The sequence below is a fragment of the Schistocerca cancellata genome, chromosome 4 (assembly GCF_023864275.1).
Source record: "Schistocerca cancellata isolate TAMUIC-IGC-003103 chromosome 4, iqSchCanc2.1, whole genome shotgun sequence".
In the NCBI taxonomy this organism is placed as follows: Eukaryota; Metazoa; Arthropoda; class Insecta; order Orthoptera; family Acrididae; genus Schistocerca; species Schistocerca cancellata.
Window position 1 is genome coordinate 798232487 of NC_064629.1, and position 20919 is coordinate 798253405.

Below are 20919 nucleotides of genomic sequence, written 5' to 3' on the forward strand. Positions count from 1 at the left end.
AGTTCCAATATGATGGACGTAGAGGAATTATGGGCAAAGTTTAAACTGATTATATATCCCGCCCTGGAGACGTATGCGCCATGTAAGTTGGATTAAGGACGGGAAAGACCCACCGTAGCTTAACAATAAAAATGGAAAATGTTTAGGGAACAAAGACTGTTGCACTCTTAGATCAGAAGAGAAAGCGCAACTTAACGACAGCCAAAAGTTAGTAGAGATTCGCGCCGACGTAAAAAAAAAAAATCAGTGCATGAAGCACATAACAATTACCACCGTCATACCTTAGCAGGAGATCTTACCGAAAACCCGAGAAATTTACGGTCATACGTAAAAGCGCTAAGCGGTTTCAAGGCTTCTGTTCAGTCACTCGTTGACGTGTTTGGTGTGGCTATAGAAGGAAATCTGAAGTTTTAAATTTCGCATTTAAGAAATCATTCACGAAGAAGGATCGTACAAACATAACGCCGTGTGACCACCACACAGACTCCCGTATGGACGACATAGCAACAGGCAGTCTTGGCGTAGAGAAGCAGCTGAATCGGGGTGGCCGAACGGTTCTAGGCGCTTCAGTCTGGAATCGCGCGACCGCTACGGTCGCAGGTTCGAATCCTGCCTCGGGCATGGATGTGTGTGATGTCCTTAGGTTAGTTAGGTTTAAGTAGTTCTAAGTTCTAGGGGACTGATGACCTCAGGGCCATTTGAACCAATGAATTGAAAACCAATAAGTCGCCAGGACCAAGTGGAATCCCAATTCGAGTTTACAAAAAGTACTCTACAGCGTCGGCCCCTTACTTACCTTTCATTTATCGGGAATTTCTCGTCCAGCGCAAAGTCCCAAGCGACTTGAAAAAAGCTCAGGCGACTACTGTATATAAGAAGGATAAAAGAACGGATCCGAAAAATTACAGATCAATATCCTTAACATTGGTTTGCTGCAGAATTCTGCAGAACAGACAGACAGATTCCCTATTCCTAGATTTCCGAAGAGTGTTTGACTCGGGGCGCCAATGCAGACTGTTAACGAAGGTACGAGCATCCGGAATAGGTTACCACACATCTGAGTAGCTCGAAGACTTCTTAAGTAATAGAAACCAGTGTGTTGTACCCGACGGCAAGTGATTATCAGAGATAAGGGTATCGTCAGGGGTGTCCCGGGAATAGATGATGATGTTTGATTGTTTGTGGTGCGCTCAACTGCGCGGTTATCACCGCCCGTACAAATTCCCAACCATTGCTCAGTCCAATCTCGCCACTTTCATGAACGATGATGAAATGAGGAGGACAACACAAACACCCAGTCATCTCGAGGCAGGCGAAAATCCCTGACCCCGCCGGGAATAGGACCGCTGTTATTTTCTGTATACATAAATGGTCTGACGAACAGGGCGAGCAATAGTCTGCGGTTGTTTGCTGATGATACTGTGGTGTAAGCGAAGATGTCATCTTTGATTGCCTGTAGGAGGATACAGGATGAATTAGACAAAATTTCTAGTTGGTGTGATGAATGGCAGCTAGCTCTAAACGTAGAAAAATGTGAGTTAATGCAGATGAGTAGGAGAAAAAGTCCCATATTGTTCGAATACAGCATCATTGGAGTGCTGAGACAGTCACGTCAGTTAAATATCTAGGAGTAACGTTAGAACATGAAATGCTAGTTGTGGTAAAAGGTATTCTCGGCCACGCCCTTCAGCTTGGCTTTCGCTGTATGTATGTTTATGTAGATGTAAGAACCATGTTGCACCTTTTATAATGTCTAGGGGACCGTGATAAATTGCGGTGACTTCAGTGCAATTATTGTCTTTGAACAAAAGTGTCATTTCTGTTCGCTTCATTGAGTTTTTCTTTCAGGTAACCCCTGTACTATATAGTGGAATTTCTCTCTATGAATGGTAAAAGTTTTATTGCGCTGTGCTACTTGGAAGTGAAACCTCACATGAAAGATACTTTCGACCTCAAGTTTGGCGCCCCACTGTAGAGCCACTTTCAATTTCTCTACCGTTCCATTCACGAGTAGGACGTGGGAAAATGAACATCAGACTCTTTCAGTGCGAGCTCTGATTTTTCTTATTTTCTTATGCTAGACATGTATCTCTGCGTAAACGGGAGTCAACAAGCTGTTTTGGCATTCGGAGGACAAACTTGGTGATTGTAATTTCATCAGAAAGTCTCGCCTCAACGAGAAAAACCGTTGTTTCAATCACTGTCATCCCATCTGACGTATCATATCCGTGATGCTCTCTTCTTCTTGGTAGTTAAAACGAGCTACTCTTCTTTGAACTTTTTCTATGTAAGCGTCAATCCAGTCTGGTAAGGATCCCATACCGCGTACAAATGCTTCAGAATAGGACGGATAAGCTTATTGTAGGCAGACTTCGAAGTAAAAAGCCGTCTTTGGTTCGTCTTCTCCACAACATTTTCTGTGTGATGGTTCGAATATACGGTGTACATGCTTATAATCCTTAGGTATTTAGTTGACTCGACGGCCTTTAATTTTACGTGAGTTATTGTATAACCGAAATTTAACGATGGTTTCTTTGTACACATGTGGAGGAACTCACACTTTTTATTGTTGAGGACATTTTCGTACCATGAAAATATCTTGTCTGAATCATTTTGTAATTCGTTTTGATGATGAATTTAATGAACGTTAAACAACACCACTATCAACAGACGGTTTAAGAGGGCTGTTCATATTGTCTCGTAAATCGTTTAAATGGATTAAGAACAGCAAAGAAGTAACGTTACAACAACTCGTGACGCGGCAAATAAGGCGTATGCAACCGTTACGTTTCCAACGGGCCGGTGCACAGCCAGAAAGTCCATGACAGCCTTACGCAGAATGTTTCCAGAGCACCTTGTTTCCCGGTTTGGTCATGTCAACTGGCCACCCTGTTCGTCCGATTTATCGGCATTTGATTTTTTCCTCTGGAGGTTCCTGAAATCTAAAGTGCATGCTAATAGGTCTGCTACTATTCTGGACTTGAAAAACAGCATTCATACCGAAGTGGAGGTCAAGTGACACACTTTGTGAACTAATGGCGTGTGTGTGCTCTTGCCGTACGCAGTATTGTCGATAAAGTTGGATACCTGTATGACATCATTCACAAGACGCGACGTATGTAATGAATGGTATGAAGTTATCTTTGGAACAGTGTACTCTAATACTGTATAGCTGTAATTCTTGATACTTGGATATGTTGTCTAAGCTGGACCATTGTTTTCGTTGCACCTTTCAATTCTTCATTGGTACAAGTATCGAAACATTGTTTCCAGCAGGTGGCAGTATGCGAAGTCATCATTATTTTACTGAAAATTTAATAACAGCAACCTTGTTATCTATCGAGATTTAGAGACAAGGACAAAAAAAAATATCGATGTGATTTTAATGGTATTTCACTAACTTCCAAAAAATGGAGTATATGTTTATATCCGCACAGAAGATTTAGGAAAAAGTATTTCGGAAGTCTTGTAAATGTGAAGGAAAAATCAAGTGGAACAGATAAATTTAAACCTCGACACGTTATGTTTAGACTGCATTGTTTTGACCGACTTCGACCTGAGATTTTATGCATTATTATGAGTACAAATTTTAAATATTTTCTGAATATTTTTGTGAACCGCTTCTCTGCGAAATGTGCTTTAACGCGGTAATATCCTTCCTCAGATCGATCTAATGGTTTTAATAATAGTAGGCTCACATCATTCGTTTAAGAGAAACTGTTATTTTATCAATACCTCAGAATATAAAGAAGTCACAAGTAGTAACTAGACAGCGAAGTTCTTTTTTTGCGTGCTGCCAATTGCCGTTGTTGGGAGAAAATGTTGTTTATTATCGCTCAACGAAGTTCGTCAATATTTAGTTTCAAACATACGTAGCACGATGCATTTACTACAATTTACTGTAACGCTGAAGAAAGAACAGAATATTAACAAAAATGTATAAAGTGAGAAATCAGTATAGCGCATAAGAAAAAATATGTTTAGATACTTGTTATTTGTTACGATCCCTGAATGTCAATATTTTCAGAAAGCTGGTGAGCGCGAAAAAATATATTAAAATTGTATATATTTCGAGGAAATTGTTAATCCAAAGCTCTGGAAAACAAATTTCGTTTGTTCGTGTCCTTTTATTGGAAAATATTGTGAATGACTTCGTTCAATACGTTCAGAGTTTTCTGTTGCATTTCAACGTAAGTTAACGACGTAATATATGGAACTCTTGCCATAATGAAACTCTTTTAGACTAAAAAAGATTATATATCAACTAAATGATGTGAAATAAGTTGCCGCATCACGCATTGCTGAACAAGTTATCATTATTTGATGCCAATTTTCCGCACCTTACTAATGTCGTAGACGAATATCTTGTGATTAGCTACAATCTAGCTTTTAAATTTCCTGTTTTTAGAATTATATACGAACGAAAAAATGGTTCAAATGGCTCTGAGCACTATGGGACTTAACAGCTGTGGTCATCAGTCCCCTAGAACTTAGAACTACTTAAACCTAACTAACCTAAGGACATCACACACATCAATGCCCGAGGCAGGATTCGAACCTGCGACCGTAGCAGTCGCGCGGTTCCGGACTGAGCGCCTAGAACCGCGAGACCACCGCGGCCGGCAATATCTACGAACGACCTCACTTAAATAAAATAACTGTTACATATCTCTTTAATAAGTTTGCACTAACCTGAACTTGCGTTTGACATTTCATTTGTACATTTAGGGGGCGGTTAGATGCATTACTCTTGTGTAAGAGTAATTTGTAAACAAATTTGTGCTTGTTTTACGGATGATGACTTAAATATGAAAATTAGGGTTTTACATCCCGTCGAAGATGACGTCATTAGAGACGGAGCACAAACATGGATTGGGGAAAACTGTCGAATAAAAATGGAAATACCATTTTTTTAAAGGAACCATCCGACATTTGCCTAAAATGGTTTTGGGAAACTACGAAAAACATACACCTGCATGGCCTGACAGAGGACTGAACCTTGCAAAATCCCAACATTTGCGTAAAGCAATTTTGGGAAAATACAAGAAACGTAAATCTTAATGGTCTGACAGGGAACTGAGCCTCGAGTCTCCCAAATGTGAATCGAATGTCTGAATTACTGCGTCATGCCACTTGATAAGTGTAATTGAAAACTATACTGTCAAGCGTTGTGACTTGATGGATCCATAATCGGCAGTCGGCTGATACTCTTCCTTTTCTAACAGAACGTTTTGTGATAAATCACCCAATCGTAAAAGGAAGACGTGTGCAGATTATAGTGCAACGTACGAATCACAGAGAAGTTTACCAAAGACTATTCACAACAGTGAATCAACACTAAAGAAAGGCATTAAAGAGTTATGTCAAAAACGCTGCAGGAGGATTTAATGAACAATACGTCACGGTCACATTAAAAACGCATACAGAGGTGACTACTTAGCGCCACAGTTTGGAGAGAAGTTCCAGTTATTTATGAGCCGTGATATATAGGATATTACGTGTATGCTGCTGAGAGGTGTTGATTAGATTGAGTAAAGATTGCCAGGTACACTGTTTATCGATGCCATACTTCGATATCGAGGAAAAACCGTAAATTTAGCTTCATATACGCGCTTCTGCTGTATATTTACTTAGACTATCTGAATCCAAAAAAATAGTTCAACGAGGAGGATATATTTTATAACCTTATTATGAAACATTTATTTATGGTGCTGAGGAACCAGTGTAGGAAGAAGGAAGGAAGATTGGGTTTACCGTCCTGTCGACACTGAGGTCATTAGACAAGGAGCACAAGCTCGGATTGTGTCAAGGATAAGGAAGGAAATGGGCCGTGCATTTTCAAAGCGACCATCCCGGCATTTGCCTGGAGCGATTTATGGAAATACCGGAAAACCTAAAGCTGGATGGTCGGACGAGGGTTTTATCGTCCTCACGAATACAAGTCCAGTGTGCTAACCACTGCACCACCTCGTTCGGTAACAAGCTAGATATTGCACCTGTAATGCCGTGTGCTCATCTCTCAGTAGGCCATCCTCTGGTTCTTACCATCTCGTGCGATCAAGCAAGTAATTTCCTTCGTCCATTGGCCATCCATTCGCTTGACTACATGTCCCAAAAACATCCATATCAATAACAGGGTGACAATTATTGAACCATATGAAAAGAAAGCGTCATTACTTCTGAACGGTTTGCGTTAGGAGTTCAAACTGTACGGTTGGTGACGGGGCACGATAGGAATTAGTATGCTCATGGTTGGTTTGGTTTAGCGATGAAGCCCACTTTCATTTGGATGGATTCGGCAATAAGCAAAATTGGCACGTTTGGGGGACTTCGAATTCTCATTTCGCGATCGAGAAGCCTTTTCATTTTCAGCGGGTGACTGTGTGGTGTGCAATGTACAGTCACGGAATAATCGGTGCGATATTCCTTGAGCACACATTTTCTATCCCAAAAGACAGTCGCCATCACCTTCCTTGCCAACTGTCTTGTGTGATTTTTGTGAATTTCCTGGAAAGAGGCACTAAAATAAACTCTCAAAGGTATTGCCAAACTCTGCACAACCTCAGAAGAGCAATACAAAACAAGCGCAGGGGAAAGTTGGGCTCAAAGATCTTGCTGATTCACGACAACGCCCGGGCCCACACGGCAAATGCCACTCGTGAAGTTCTCGAATCTTTTAAGTGGGAGTTGTTTCCTCATCCGCCGTACAGTCCCGACCTGTCACCGAGCGACTTCCACTAATTCCCAGCAATGAAGAAGTGGTTGGCTACGCAGCGTTTTGATGACGACGCACAGCTTCGAGAAGATGTAACCACGTGGTTGAAGGCGCAGGCGGCCGAATTTTACGACGAAGGAATTTCCAAGCTCGTCCATCGCTACGATAAGTGCCTTAATTTAAATGGCAACTATGTAGAAAAGTAGTATTTAAGTGTGGCTTTCATCTGTATATAATAAAAAAAATTCCAATACTTTATTTATTTTTAATTCCAAAACGTAATGTACTTTGTGGATAGCCCTCGTACCACAGGGAAGTGGAGCCGCCGCCGTTCATTTAGGACACATGTCTAATAACAGATGTCGCTGTCGCACATGTGCAGCACTTCCGCACGTCTGCACACTGTGCAGCGTTTGGCCGGCCGTGCGCTAGACGCAGTCAGCAGGGGTACACTAATTCCGTCCCGGGGGGTACGGCGTGGCGGCAGGAAGCGCCTCCGGCCACCCCTTTGTACTAACCTTGCCAAATCCGTTCCTAAGGGCCCGTCCACACGCAACGATCTGTCTGCGCAAATGTCTGCGCACATCACATCTGCGCAGACAGATCGTTGCGTGTGGACAGCAGATTTGCACCAATCTGAGGTGTGTGCAAACCTGGAAGTTGGAGTTGGAGGTTTGAGCGAAACCTCTCAAATCTGTGGGTTCAAACCACATCTGCGCAGACAAGTTGGAGCGTGTGGACAGGAGAGCGCCGCAAATCCGGCGCGAAACAGCTGTTTGCTCAGTCTAGTGTTTGTATTTGTGCGCACAGGGCATTAAAATGGCTGATACTCATCAGTGTTCTCGAGAGTTTGTAAGTGAATTCATTGAAATATATAGAAACCACCCATGTTTCTGGAAGATTAAAGTAAAGAATATAGTGACAGAGACAAAAAGACAGCAGCATACAATGCTCTAATTGAAAAATTGCGGGTATTATTTCACTCAACTCTTGTTTCGATATTGCAGTTGAAAATTCCAAATCCCTGTAGCTCCTTCCTGTTGCTAGGAATCTTAATGTTACCGCCAGCCGTTCATGAGGAGAAATTGACCTTCTCTATACAAGTATTTTTTTTCTCATAATATGAGGGGTTACAAGCTTTAAGAGAGAATTATAATTTCCGTCATCCATCCGCAAATAATTTCGCCAGTCGTTAGGTTCGCCCTGCAACTCTCGCAGTAAATTTACGTGAGAAAACTGCTTTCGCTTTAGCAGCCACTGTCTACACCATTTTGACCGCTTTCTCCGTTTCCTGCGGTTGGTCTGGATGTTTTTTGCAACACAAGTTGCGAACGCAGACCACAACAGAATTTCCTCCATTTCTATGTTTCAAAATAACTGAATTAAGTTTTTGACGTTTACGGGGAGCGTAGTCGCTTGCCACTGATATTTCTTTTCTATACCGACAGATAGCGGGCGAGTAGTAGATTGGGGTTTGTGTCGTGTGAACACACAACATTTGCTGCGATCTTTTGCACGTACAGACATCTGCGCCGATGTCTGCGCAGATAGATCGTTGCGTCTGGACCGGGCTTAACAATCCCGACCCTGCGTCAGCGCGGGACACGGCACCAGTGAAAGAAGAAGGAGGTCGATTTACAGACAATACGGCATTAAATTGAAGGGTGTAGAAGCTGGCGGGTATCTACCTCTGAGCTTCTTGACCCTGGCGACGCTGGAGCGGCGGTACTTGTCCTCGATCATGGTGACGTAGCTGCACGGCTGGCCGTACAGGAGCGTGTCGATGTCCTCCTCGGCCGTGGCGAGGCGGCAGGCGGCCGGCGACGCGCTGGGCGACGGCGAGTGCGTGCGCGACTGCGGGCACGACGACAGCGCGCCGCGCCGCGGGCTGCGCGACACGTCCGCCGCCGACGAAGACGCGGACGCCGACGCCGCGCCGCCAGCGGACGGCCCCGCCGCCCCCGCGCCGCCGCCGCCGCCGCCTCCGCTGCCCTGGCGCTCGTACCGCTGCATCGCGCTCAGGATCGACTGCCGCAGGTACATGAGGTGGTCCAGGTCCCGCCCCGCGTACTGCGGGTGCGAGTGCCTGCAAAAGTCACACACACTTCTAACAAACATCCCACCCTCCGATGTGACGCTCTGTACTCTGTTCAGAATTACACTACTGGCCATTAAAATTGCTATACCACGAAGATGACGTGCTACAGACGCGAAATACAGGGTGATTCAAAAAGAATACCACAACTTTAAAAATGTGTATTTAATGAAAGAAACATAATATAACCTTCTGTTATACATCATTACAAAGAGTATTTAAAAAGGTTTTTTTTTCACTCTAAAACATGTTCAGAGATGTTCAATATGGCTCCCTCCAGACACTCGACCACTATCAACCCGATAGTCCAATTCGTTCCACACTCTCTGTAGCATATCAGGCGTAACAGTTTGGATAGCTGCTGTTATTTCTCGTTTCAAATCATCAATGGTGGCTGGGAGAGGTGGCCGAAACACCATATCCTTAACATACCCCCATAAGAAAAAATCGCAGGGGGTAAGATCAGGGCTTCTTGGAGGCCAGTGATGAAGTGCTCTGTCACGGGCTGCCTGGCGGCCGATCCATCGCCTCGGGTAGTTGACGTTCAGACGGACAGATAAGTGCCAATGTGGTGGCGCTCCATCCTGCTGAAATATGAATTGTTGTGGTTCTTGTTCAAGCTGAGGGAACAGCCAATTCTCTAACATCTGCCGATACTGTAGTCCAGTTACAGTAGCACCTTCGAAGAAAAAGGGACCAAAAACTTTATTGGCTGAAATGGCACAGAAAACGTTCACCTTAGGCGAGTCACGTTCATACTGTGTCCCGCGGATTCTCAGTGCCCCAACTGTCGTCGATTCACTTCTGCCGTACTCAACAACACAAAAAGCTTCCTGTTGCGCGGGCGCCATCTTAGCATCAACGGACGCTGACGCCCAGTCAACAGCGCCTCAAGCGAACAAACGTACAACTAAATGAAACTTTATAGCTCCCTTAATTCGCCGACAGATAGTGCTTAGCTCTGCCTTTTGTCGTTGCAGAGTTTTAAATTCCTAAAGTTGTGGTATTCTTTTTGAATCACCCTGTATAACCGACAGGAAGAAGTGCCGTGATATGCAAATGATTAGCTTTTCAGAGCATTCACACAAGGTTGGCGCCGGTGGCGACACCTACAACGTGCTGACATGAGGAAAGTTTTCAACCGATTTCTCATTCACAAACAGCAGTTGACCGGCGTTGTCTCGTGAAACGTTGTTGTGATGCCTCGTGTAAGAAGGATAAATGCGTACCGTCACGTTTCCGACTTTGATAAAGGTCGGATTGTAGCCTATCGCGAGTGCGGTTTATCCTATCGCGACATTGCTGCTCGCGTTGGTCGAGATGGTTCAAATGGCTCTGAGCACTATGGGACTCAACATCTAAGGTCATCAGTCCCCTAGAACTTAGAACTACTTAAACCTAACTAACCTAACGACATCACACACATACATGCCCGAGGCAGGATTCGAACCTGCGACCGTAGCAGTCACGCGGTTCCGAACTGAAGTGCCTAGAACCGCACGGCCACCGCGGCCGGCGTTGGTCGAGATCCAATGACTGTTAGCAGAATATGCAATCGGTGGGTTCGGGAGGGTAATACGGAACGCCGTGCTGGATCCCAACGGCTTCGTATCACTAGCAGTCGAGATGACAGACACCTTATCCGCATGGCTGTAACGGATCGTGCAGCCACGTCTCGATCCCTGAGTCAACAGATGGGGACGTCTGCAAGACAACAACCATCCGCACGAACAGTTCGACGACGTTTGCAGCAGCATGGACTATCAGCTCGGAGACCATGGCTGCGGTTACCCTTGACGCCGCATCACACAGAGGAGCGCCTGCGATGGTGTACTCAACCACGAACCTGGGAGCACGAATGGGAATACGTCATTTTTTCGGATGAATCCAGGTTCTGTTTACAGCATCATGATGGTCGCATCCGTGTTTTTGCGACATCGCGGTGAATGCACATTGGAAGTGTGTGTTCGCCATAGCCATAATGACGTATCACCCGGCGTGATGGTATGCGTGGCTCTACCCTTCATTCGATCCCTGCGAAACCCTACATTTCAGCAGGATAATGCACAACCGCATGTTGCAGGTCCTGTACGGGCCTCTCTGGATACAGAAAATGTTCGACTGCTGGCCTGGCTAGCACATTCTCCTGATCTCTCACCAATTGAAAACGTCTGGTCAATGGTGGCCGAGCAACTGGCTCGTCACAATACGCCAGTCACTAGTCTTGATGAACTGTGGTATAGTGTTTAAGCTGCATGGGCAGCTGTACCTGTACACACCATCCAAGCTCTGTTTGACTCAATGCCCAGGCGTATCAAGGCGGTTATTACGGCCAGAGGTTGTTGTTCTGGGTACTGATTTCTCAGGATCTATGCACCCAAATTGCGTGAAAATGTAATCACATGTCAGTTCTAGTATAATATATTTGTCCAATGAATACCCGTTTATCATCTGCATTTCTTCTTGGTGCAGCAATTTTAATGGCCAGTAGTGTACTTTGAAATTGAATGAATACACTCGTGTTCCTACATTTCATTCTCCCTAACTAGCAAACTATTCGGTGTACAAAGATGGTACTGGTATCAGTCATATTTACCGTACAAATTACTATCGTCATATATGATTTATACAGTACGACACGCATCGATATCTGAAGGGCATTGTATTGTGAAGAAATTGACACACTGTAACCGTCAACGATGTATCAGTAGCTCGACGGGCTAAAATGACCATATAATATTTACATGATCTGAGGTTTTCCCGGCGTATATGGGGCTTACAGGGTTCTCGGATATACTGCCGGATCCAGTCTTCGATATTTCGGGGAATAATAGTTCCACCATCAGCAGGTGGTGCTGATGGAATCTTTCGACGACTGGATCGGGCAGTACATCCGCTAGAGCCTTGGAAGCATCTCCTAACATACTGGAACCATAGTGGCATCGTCAAATGCTAAACACAGACTCAGCAGTCTGCTCTGAACAGTAGTGCTGCTGACAAGAGGACTCTTGTATATACTATTATTTACACTCCTGGAAATGGAAAAAAGAACACATTGACACCGGTGTGTCAGACCCACCATACTTGCTCCGGACACTGCGAGAGGGCTGTACAAGCAATGATCACACGCACGTCACAGCGGACACACCAGGAACCGCGATGTTGGCCGTCGAATGGCGCTAGCTGCGCAGCATTTGTGCACCGCCGCCGTCAGTGTCAGCCAGTTTGCCGTGGCATACGGAGCTCCATCGCAGTCTTTAACACTGGTAGCATGCCGCGACAGCGTGGACGTGAACCGTATGTACAGTTGACGGACTTTGAGCGAGGGCGTATAGTGGGCATGCGGGAGGCCGGGTAGACGTACCGCCGAAGTGCTCAACACGTGGGGCGTGAGGTCTCCACAGTACATCGATGTTGTCGCCAGTGGTCGGCGGAAGGTGCACGTGCCCGTCGACCTGGGACCGGACCGCAGCGACGCACGGATGCACGCCAAGACCGTAGGATCCTACGCAGTGCCGTAGGGGACCGCACCGCCACTTCCCAGCAAATTAGGGACACTGTTGCTCCTGGGGTATCGGCGAGGACCATTCGCAACCGTCTCCATGAAGCTGGGCTACGGTCCCGCACACCGTTAGGCCGTCTTCCGCTCACGCCCCAACATCGTGCAGCCCGCCTCCAGTGGTGTCGCGACAGGCGTGAATGGAGGGACGAATGGAGACGTGTCGTCTTCAGCGATGAGAGTCGCTTCTGCCTTGGTGCCAATGATGGTCGTATGCGTGTTTGGCGCCGTGCAGGTGAGCGCCACAATCAGGACTGCATACGACCGAGGCACACAGGGCCAACACCCGGCATCATGGTGTGGGGAGCGATCTCCTACACTGGCCGTACACCACTGGTGATCGTCGAGGGGACACTGAATAGTGCACGGTACATCCAAACCGTCATCGAACCCATCGTTCTACCATTCCTAGACCGGCAAGGGAACTTGCTGTTCCAACAGGACAATGCACGTCCGCATGTATCCCGTGCCACCCAACGTGCTCTAGAAGGTGTAAGTCAACTACCCTGGCCAGCAAGATCTCCGGATCTGTCCCCCATTGAGCATGTTTGGGACTGGATGAAGCGTCGTCTCACGCGGTCTGCACGTCCAGCACGAACGCTGGTCCAACTGAGGCGCCAGGTGGAAATGGCATGGCAAGCCGTTCCACAGGACTACATCCAGCATCTCTACGATCGTCTCCATGGGAGAATAGCAGCCTGCATTGCTGCGAAAGGTGGATATACACTGTACTAGTGCCGACATTGTGCATGCTCTGTTGCCTGTGTCTATGTACCTGTGGTTCTGTCAGTGTGATCATGTGATGTGTCTGACCCCAGGAATGTGTCAAAGTTTCCCCTTCCTGGGACAATGAATTCACGGTGTTCTTATTTCAATTTCCAGGAGTGTATATATATTTGACGATGCTGTCGTTGAGTTTGTGTTTAGCGTTTGACGATGCCACTATGGCTCCAGTATTTTAGGACTTGTTTTTGTAAAACAGATCTGAAGATGGTAATTATAGACCGAAACCGGTGATCTGATGACAAAAAAAAAAAAAAAAAAAAAAAAAAAACTGTGACCATAGACGTGAATAAATGGTCACTGTTCAATTCGCGACCTTGTCGCAGCTTGTGAAACTTTGGAAGCAATGCAGTATTTGTCTCCCTGTGTTGGAATCACGAATTGTGCTAGCTTAAGGGTTGTGACTAAGTGAAATATGGAAGTTTGGGCCGGTGCTCGGATAGCCGAAGTGGCTAAGGCGGCCGCTCGCGACGAGCGGGAAATCCACGTTCGAGTGCCGGTTTGGCACAAATTTTCATGTGTCGCAAACAGCTGATGTCAATGTGTAGTCGTAGAAATTGAATCTGTTTCGTAACAGGTTACTAAGACAATGTACAGGAAGTTCACGAAAATGCATTCCTGACTACTTACCGAGTTTTAGACGCTTGGAAATGTTTTCTGTTATGAATTTAGGTGAACACACTATGCGGACGAAATCTTTAGAATACATCACATATTCATGTGCTATGAATCATAACACTGTCAGAGATCTCTAACACGAGTTATCTGAGTTAACACTAGAACACTAAAAGGGGGGAAAATATTACATTGCTACTTAACCGTCATAAAGTTTCCTACTCCACATTTTATTCAAATGTGTGTGAATTTCTAAGGGACCAAACTGCTTAGGTCATCGGTTCCTAGACTCACACACTACTTAAACTGACTTATGCTAAGAACAACATACACACCCATGCCCGTGGGAGGACTCAAAGCTACGGCGGGAGGGGCAACGCGGTCCGTGTCATGACGCTTCACACCGTGCGGCCACTCCGCGCGGCTCATTTTATTCAAAGGAAGTCATAATTTATAAGTGATGTATTAGCTAATTACCATTATTACATCTCCAATTGTATGTTACATACCAAATTAAGTACAAAATGTCCGGTTTTACACCCTACTTCAACCATAATATTTACAAGGGCTCTGTAATCTAGGGCTAAATATGAAGCATAACTCTCTGCTCGTTCGTCGGAATCTAGACCGTCAGCTGTTCGGTTTCATTACAAGACACAGGTCCCTAGATTTGCAATTGAACTGTTTTTACTTTTCTGATAAAACTTTCTATTTATTTATCACATACCAACTACTCTTTACTCTAGTCTAGTCGCTGACACAGATACTTGAAGCGGAGCTAACAACGTCATTACTTAATAATGTGATAATTTCCGTTACAGATATTCCTCGTCCATGCTTTTTGCAAGATGCGCTGCGTATTATTAACGGCTTTATTCTTATATCGAGAGATGACTTTTCGAAAAATTCAGGTGGTGGGTACTTTGACTACAGGCGAAAAATTTTCTTAAATATTGTGTGCCGGACCGAGAGTCGAACTCGGGATCTTTGCCATTCGCGGGAAAGTGCTCTACCGACTGAGCTACCCAAGCACGACTCACGAACCGTCCTCAGAGCTTCAATTCTGCCAGTACCTCCCTCGTCTCCTGTCTTCCAAACTCGAAGAAGCTCTTCTGCGAACCTTGCAGAACTAGCACTCCTGGAAGAAAGGATATTGCGGAGACATGGGTTAGCCACAGCCTGGGAGATTTTTCCAGCGCACACTCCGCTGCAGAGTGAAAATCTCATTCTTAATTATTGGCAGCAATGTAAACTTTAATTTGGGTCCATACCAGTTCTGTTGGGTCTAAATGACAGTGATATGGTTCCAGCCCACTGGCTGTACTCTCAAATCGTTTCACCAAATCGTCGATTTCGCATCTGAAGAACAGTAGTTTACGTACACGCTCAAACTTTTCGAGATTATCACTTATGTTGACGCTGCAACGCTGAAGCCAATCAAACATCTCTTTATTTCGTTTTGCCATGGTAGGCATCTTGTCAGTAACAACAGAATAATTATTGACGTCGTAGGCACGTAACGCGCAAACCACTTTCTGTCGACTGATCTCGTATGGCAATCCCCCGACCTAGAAAACGACCCCAAACTTTTCCAATCGCAACATTTGAAGCCGGCAGCTGTGGCCGAGCGGTTCTAAGCGCTTCAGTCCGGAACAGCGCTGCTACGTCGGTCGCAGGTTCGAATCCTGCCTCGGGCATGGATATGTGTGATATCCTTAGGTTAGTTAGCTTTACGAGGTGCATTCAAGTTCTAAGGCCTCCGATTTTTTTTCTAATTAACTACTCACCCGAAATCTATGAAACTGGCGTTACTTCTCGACGTAATCGCCCTGCAGACTTACACATTTTTCACAACGCTGACGCCATGATTCCATGGCAGCGGCGAAGGCTTCTTTAGGAGTCTCTTTTGACCACTGGAAAATCGCTGAGGCAATAGCAGCACGGCTGGTGAATGTGCGGCCACGGAGAGTGTCTTTCATTGTTGGAAAAAGCCAAAAGTCACTAGGAGCCAGGTCAGGTGAGTAGGGAGCATGAGGAATCACTTCAAAGTCGTTATCACGAAGAAACTTTTGCGTAACGTTAGCTCGATGTGCGGGTGCGTTGTCTTGGTGAAACAGCACACACACAGCCCTTCCCGGACGTTTTTGTTGCAGTGCAGGAAGGAATTTGTTCTTCAAAACATTTTCGTAGGATGCACCTGTTACCGTAGTGCCATTTGGAACGCAATGGGTAAGGATTACGCCCTCGCTGTCCCAGAACATGGACACCATCATTTTTTCAGCACTGGCGGTTACCCGAAATTTTTTTGGTGGTGGTGAATCTGTGTGCTTCCATTGAGCTGACTGGCGCTCTGTTTCTGGATTGAAAAATGGCATCCACATCTCATCCATTGTCACAACCGACGAAAAGAAAGTCCCATTCATGCTGTCGTTGCGCATCAACATTGCTTGGCAACATGCCACACGGGCAGCCCTGTGGTCGTCCGTCAGCATTCGTGGCACCCACCTGGATGACACTTTTCGCATTTTCAGGTCGTCATGCAGGATTGTGTGCACAGAACCCACAGAAATGCCAACTCTGGAGGCGATCTGTTCAACAGTCATTCGGCGATCCCCCAAAACAATTCTCTCCACTTTCTCGATCATGTCGTCAGACCGGCTTGTGCGAGCCCGAGGTTGTTTCGGTTTGTTGTCACATGATGTTCTGCCTTCATTAAACTGTCGCACCCACGAACGCACTTTTGACACATCCATAACTCCATCACCACATGTCTGCTTCAACTGTCGATGAATTTCAATTGGTTTCACACCACGCAAATTCAGAAAACGAATGATTGCACGCAGTTCAAGTAAGGAAAACGTCGCCATTTTAAGTATTTAAAACAGTTCTCATTCTCGCCGCTGGCGGTAAAATTCCATCTGCCGTACGGTGCTGCCATCTCTGGTACATATTGACAATGAACGCGGCCTCATTTTAAAACAATGCGCATGTTTCTATCTCTTTCCAGTCCGGAGAAAAAACATCGGAGGCCTTAGAACTTGAATGCACCTCGTAAGTAGTTATAGGTCCAGGGGACTGATGACCTTAGATGCCACAATGCTTAGAGCCATTTGAACCATTCGAAATATTGTAGCACTCTTGCAACATCATTATGGAGCTTTGGAAAAATCTACCTGAGAGAAGCAATGTAGACGTCTTGGACAGTTTTCACATAAAAAGATTTGTAATTAAAACTTACACCAGCACATGCACAGGGGAACTTTCAACTGAAACGGAAAACGGTCTCCAAAGTAACACGAAAACAGATGTAAAACTGACAGTGTCCTCAAAGCCTTTATAAAACTGTTGGTGTAATTCTTGCGAGGCCACAATGAATTCTTCAAACCTCGCGCTTTCTTTAACGCCAATGAGCTTAGGAAACTGGATTGTCTTTGTCAGATTTGCTTTTTAAATGCATCTCCATCAAATGAGGTAGACGTTACCTTGCAGTGTCGTACTGTGGGCAGTGAACGGGCAAGTCCACTCAAAATTCGAAGTCTGCAATCCATTCCCGATGTTCTAATTTTCGTTCCTGCACTCCTTTTTCCTTCATAAATTCGACAATAGCGAGATTTAAATCGAAAAATCGTTCCAGGTGTGTCCCTTGGCTTAACCAACGTACTTTACCGTAATTGCTTCCATTGAAACCTGTTGCAACTGAAAGTAGAAGAACGGGTGCGTCTTCAGAAATTTTACGACTCGTACCATCAGTTTGTTCAAGTATTCCATGCTTGCAAATTTAGCTCAAAGTGCTTCTTGATGTAAAGAACAATGAATCCTGTCTGTCGATAGTTGTAATTTTTTGCTCTTTCATTGTCATGTAAAAGTTTTTAATTCTTTTTGCATACCGTTTCGTAGCAAATAAGCAGTACCCAGCGCTTATGCGAATTAAGAATTCTCATCCCTCTCTTCTCTCATTCCCATCCATTTTAAGGGATTGTGACGACAGATCGCTAGACTGCCTCTTTTTGTGCAAACAGCTACTGGATCTGTGAACGTCCTTCAAAATGGTTCAAATGGCTCTGAGCACTATGGGACTTAACATCTGTGGTCATCAGTCCCCTAGAACTTAGAACTACTTAAACCGAACTAACCTAAGGACATCACACACATCCATGCCCGAGGCAGGATTCGAACCTGCGACCGTAGCAGTCGCGCGGTTCCGGACTGCGCGCCTAGAACCGCTAGACCACCGCGGCCGGCGTCCTTCATACCACAAACAAACAGCGAAGGGTCAACAGCTCTGACACCACGATTCTGCCGAAATCATAGAGTTTTGGCAACCGCAAAATGCCGCACCGCGATCCTAAATGAAATGTCGCGCTGTTCCGGGAACTTCCGAGAAGGACCGAAGAAAGCCGAATGACAGGCCGGGCCTGCACACGCTGCACGCGTGAAGTTTGGCACGCCGTGGACAGCTCCGGTCTTGTGTGAGTATTCACTTCAAGTAATAACCCCGGGCCGGCCGAAGTGGCCGAGCGGTTCTAGACACTTCAGTCTGGAGCCGCGCAACCGCTACGGTCGCAGGTTCGAATCCTGCCTATGGATGTGGGTGATGTCCTTAGGTTAGTTAGGTTTAAGTAGTTCTAAGTTCTAGGGGACTGATGACCTCAGATGTTAAGTCCCATAGTGCTCAGAGCCATTTCAACCATTTGAACAACACCGGCGCATGTTGTTTCAGTCAGCTAGGGCGCAGCGACAAAAGCCGCTTCGCGAGAACTGCTTGAGAACTTAAAGCGCGAGGAATTCTCACTGCGCTCAAATCGCCGAGCCTCGCCATCCCATTCCTACCTTAGCGAGAGCAGTCCATCCACACAGGAGGTAGCTTACAAAACCGTCGTTCTGCCTTTGCTTGAATGTTTCTCATTAGTCTAGGACCCTTACCAGAAAGAATTGAGACAAGAAATAGAGAAGATCCACAGAAGAGCATCGCGTTTTGTCACAGGGTTGTTTAATATGCGCAATCTGTCACGGGCGTACTTATCCAACTGCACCATTTGTCACACGGCACACATCAAATCTATAGCCGAGTTCTTCCCAAACGTTGATAAGTGTGTCTTCAGCGATTGTAGCAACAGCTGCTTCAATCCGGTTTCTTAATTCAGGGAGGTCTGCTGGTAGCGGAGGCACGTACACACGATCCTTGATGAAGCCCCAAAGGAAAAAATCTCATGGTGTAAAGTCGGGTGAACGTGGTGGCCATGAAAAGCAAGCCCTGTCATTGGGCCCCTTGCGGCCCATCCTGCGCTTGGGTACAGTGAAGTTCAACCAATCGCGTGCTTCGCAATACCAGTGAACATTTATATGGTTCTTGGTAAAACTGTTTGAGTTGCTCTTTCATTTGACATATCATTTATAACTAAGTTTATCAGCGTTAATAAATGGTTCAAATGGCTCTGAGCACTATGGGACGTAACATCTGTGGTCATCAATCCCCTAGAACTTAGAACTACTTAAACCTAACAAACCTAACTAACCTAAGGACATCACACACATCCATGCCCGAGGCAGGATTCGAACCTGCGACCGTAGCGGTCACGCGGTTCCAGACTGAAGCGCCTATAACCGCACGGCCACACCGGCCGGCAAAAGCGTTAATACCTCGATATTCATTTATAAACACCCTGTATTACTACCTTCTGTTTCTATTTCTCGAAAAGAACATGAATATAAATTTAGAGAAATTCGAGCTCACGCAAACTCTTACTATCAGCTGTTCTTTTGCGCACAATTCACGAATGCAACAGAAAGTCGGCAAGGTGAGTGTACCGTCCGCCACATACCGTAAGGTAGTTTGTGAAGCGTAGATATAGAGGTAAATTACCTCAAGTAAAGTACCTCAACTCGGAGGAAACAATTGCTGCCAGAACCTAATGGAACGGGAAATATCGCGTAGGTGAAAAGGTTTGTCGCCGACTATTGCGGACAACAGCAGCGGATAGATAGACCACAGTGATTCAAATCACACGCCAGAAAGTTAGACCGATAATCGTTGAGTAGCCACGTCATCCAGAATTACCTTCTCATAATGGGGTACAGAAACCACTTCCCTACACGTATACAACCACTCATGGCAATTCATTAGATACAGAAACTAGCGTGGCGCAGGAATACCGCTATTGTACGCTCTAAACATGAAACAAATCGCCTGCATATAAGGCACACATTAGTACACACCGATGGCAGGGTATGAGTGTGTTGAAAACCACACGAAGCGATGCATCCTGCTTTCTAGCAGGGGTAGTTTGGCCAGGTGCTGGAGGTATTCTGATGCGAGGGATATCACAGAATGAAACGGGATCCCTGATGTTTTCTATCGTCTTAGACAAAAAATTCAGAAATCCACTACCTGATAATGTGCATTCCTTTGTTTGCCAACAGCACTCTGGAAGTAAGCTATACTCTCAGCAAGACAATGTATCAGATAACCAGTACGTCTACATACATACTCCGCAAGTCACCCAACGGTGCGTGGCGGAGGGTACCCTGTACTACTACTAGTTTTCCTGTTCCACTCCAAATAGAGCGATGGAAAAACGACTGACTGTATGCCTCCTATTAAGCCCTAATTTCTCGTATCTTATCTTCGTGGTCCTTACGCGCAATGTATGTTGACGGCAGTAGAATCATTCTGTTGTCAACTTCAAATGCCAGTTCTCTAAATTTTCTCAGTAGTGTTCGTAGAAAAGAACTTCGCCTTCCCTCCAGGGATTCCCATTTGAGTTCTCGAAGCATCTACGTAACACTTGCGGGTTGTTCGAACCTACCGGTAACAAATCTAGCAGCTCGCCTCTGAACTGCTTCGATGTCTTCCTTTAAGGGGCTCCGGGAAAGCTCAAAATCATGAAAAGTTCAATTTTTACTTTTTTGCGTTTTCTGAATCTGCAGACTATTACCTTTTAATAGATATATAATTTATTCAATCCCGAAGACTATAACTATTTTTAAATTTTTTTTGAAATGTGCTCTACATGGGCGTGACCCACTGTGGCGCTGTTAAACTGCTGTCAAATGGTGTTATTATTAACGTCCGTGTTCATCAGGTACATTTTAGTGATGTGAGATAAAGTATGTGTTGTGGCTAACCTGTGATGGTTCAATATATATCGCTGG

General features: G+C 45.4%; 1 protein-coding gene across 1 annotated transcript in view; it reads right to left on the reverse strand.

Annotated features, from left to right (window-relative positions):
- Positions 1 to 20919, reverse strand: part of LOC126184435 (uncharacterized) — a 110506-nt gene that overhangs the window by 12201 nt on the left and 77386 nt on the right. The window contains exons 3-4 of the mRNA XM_049926827.1: positions 8683 to 8801; positions 8404 to 8601 (exon numbers count right to left, since the gene is read on the reverse strand). Coding sequence (XP_049782784.1) covers positions 8404 to 8601; positions 8683 to 8801 — 317 coding nt within the window. The remainder of the gene's footprint in view (positions 1 to 8403; positions 8602 to 8682; positions 8802 to 20919) is intronic.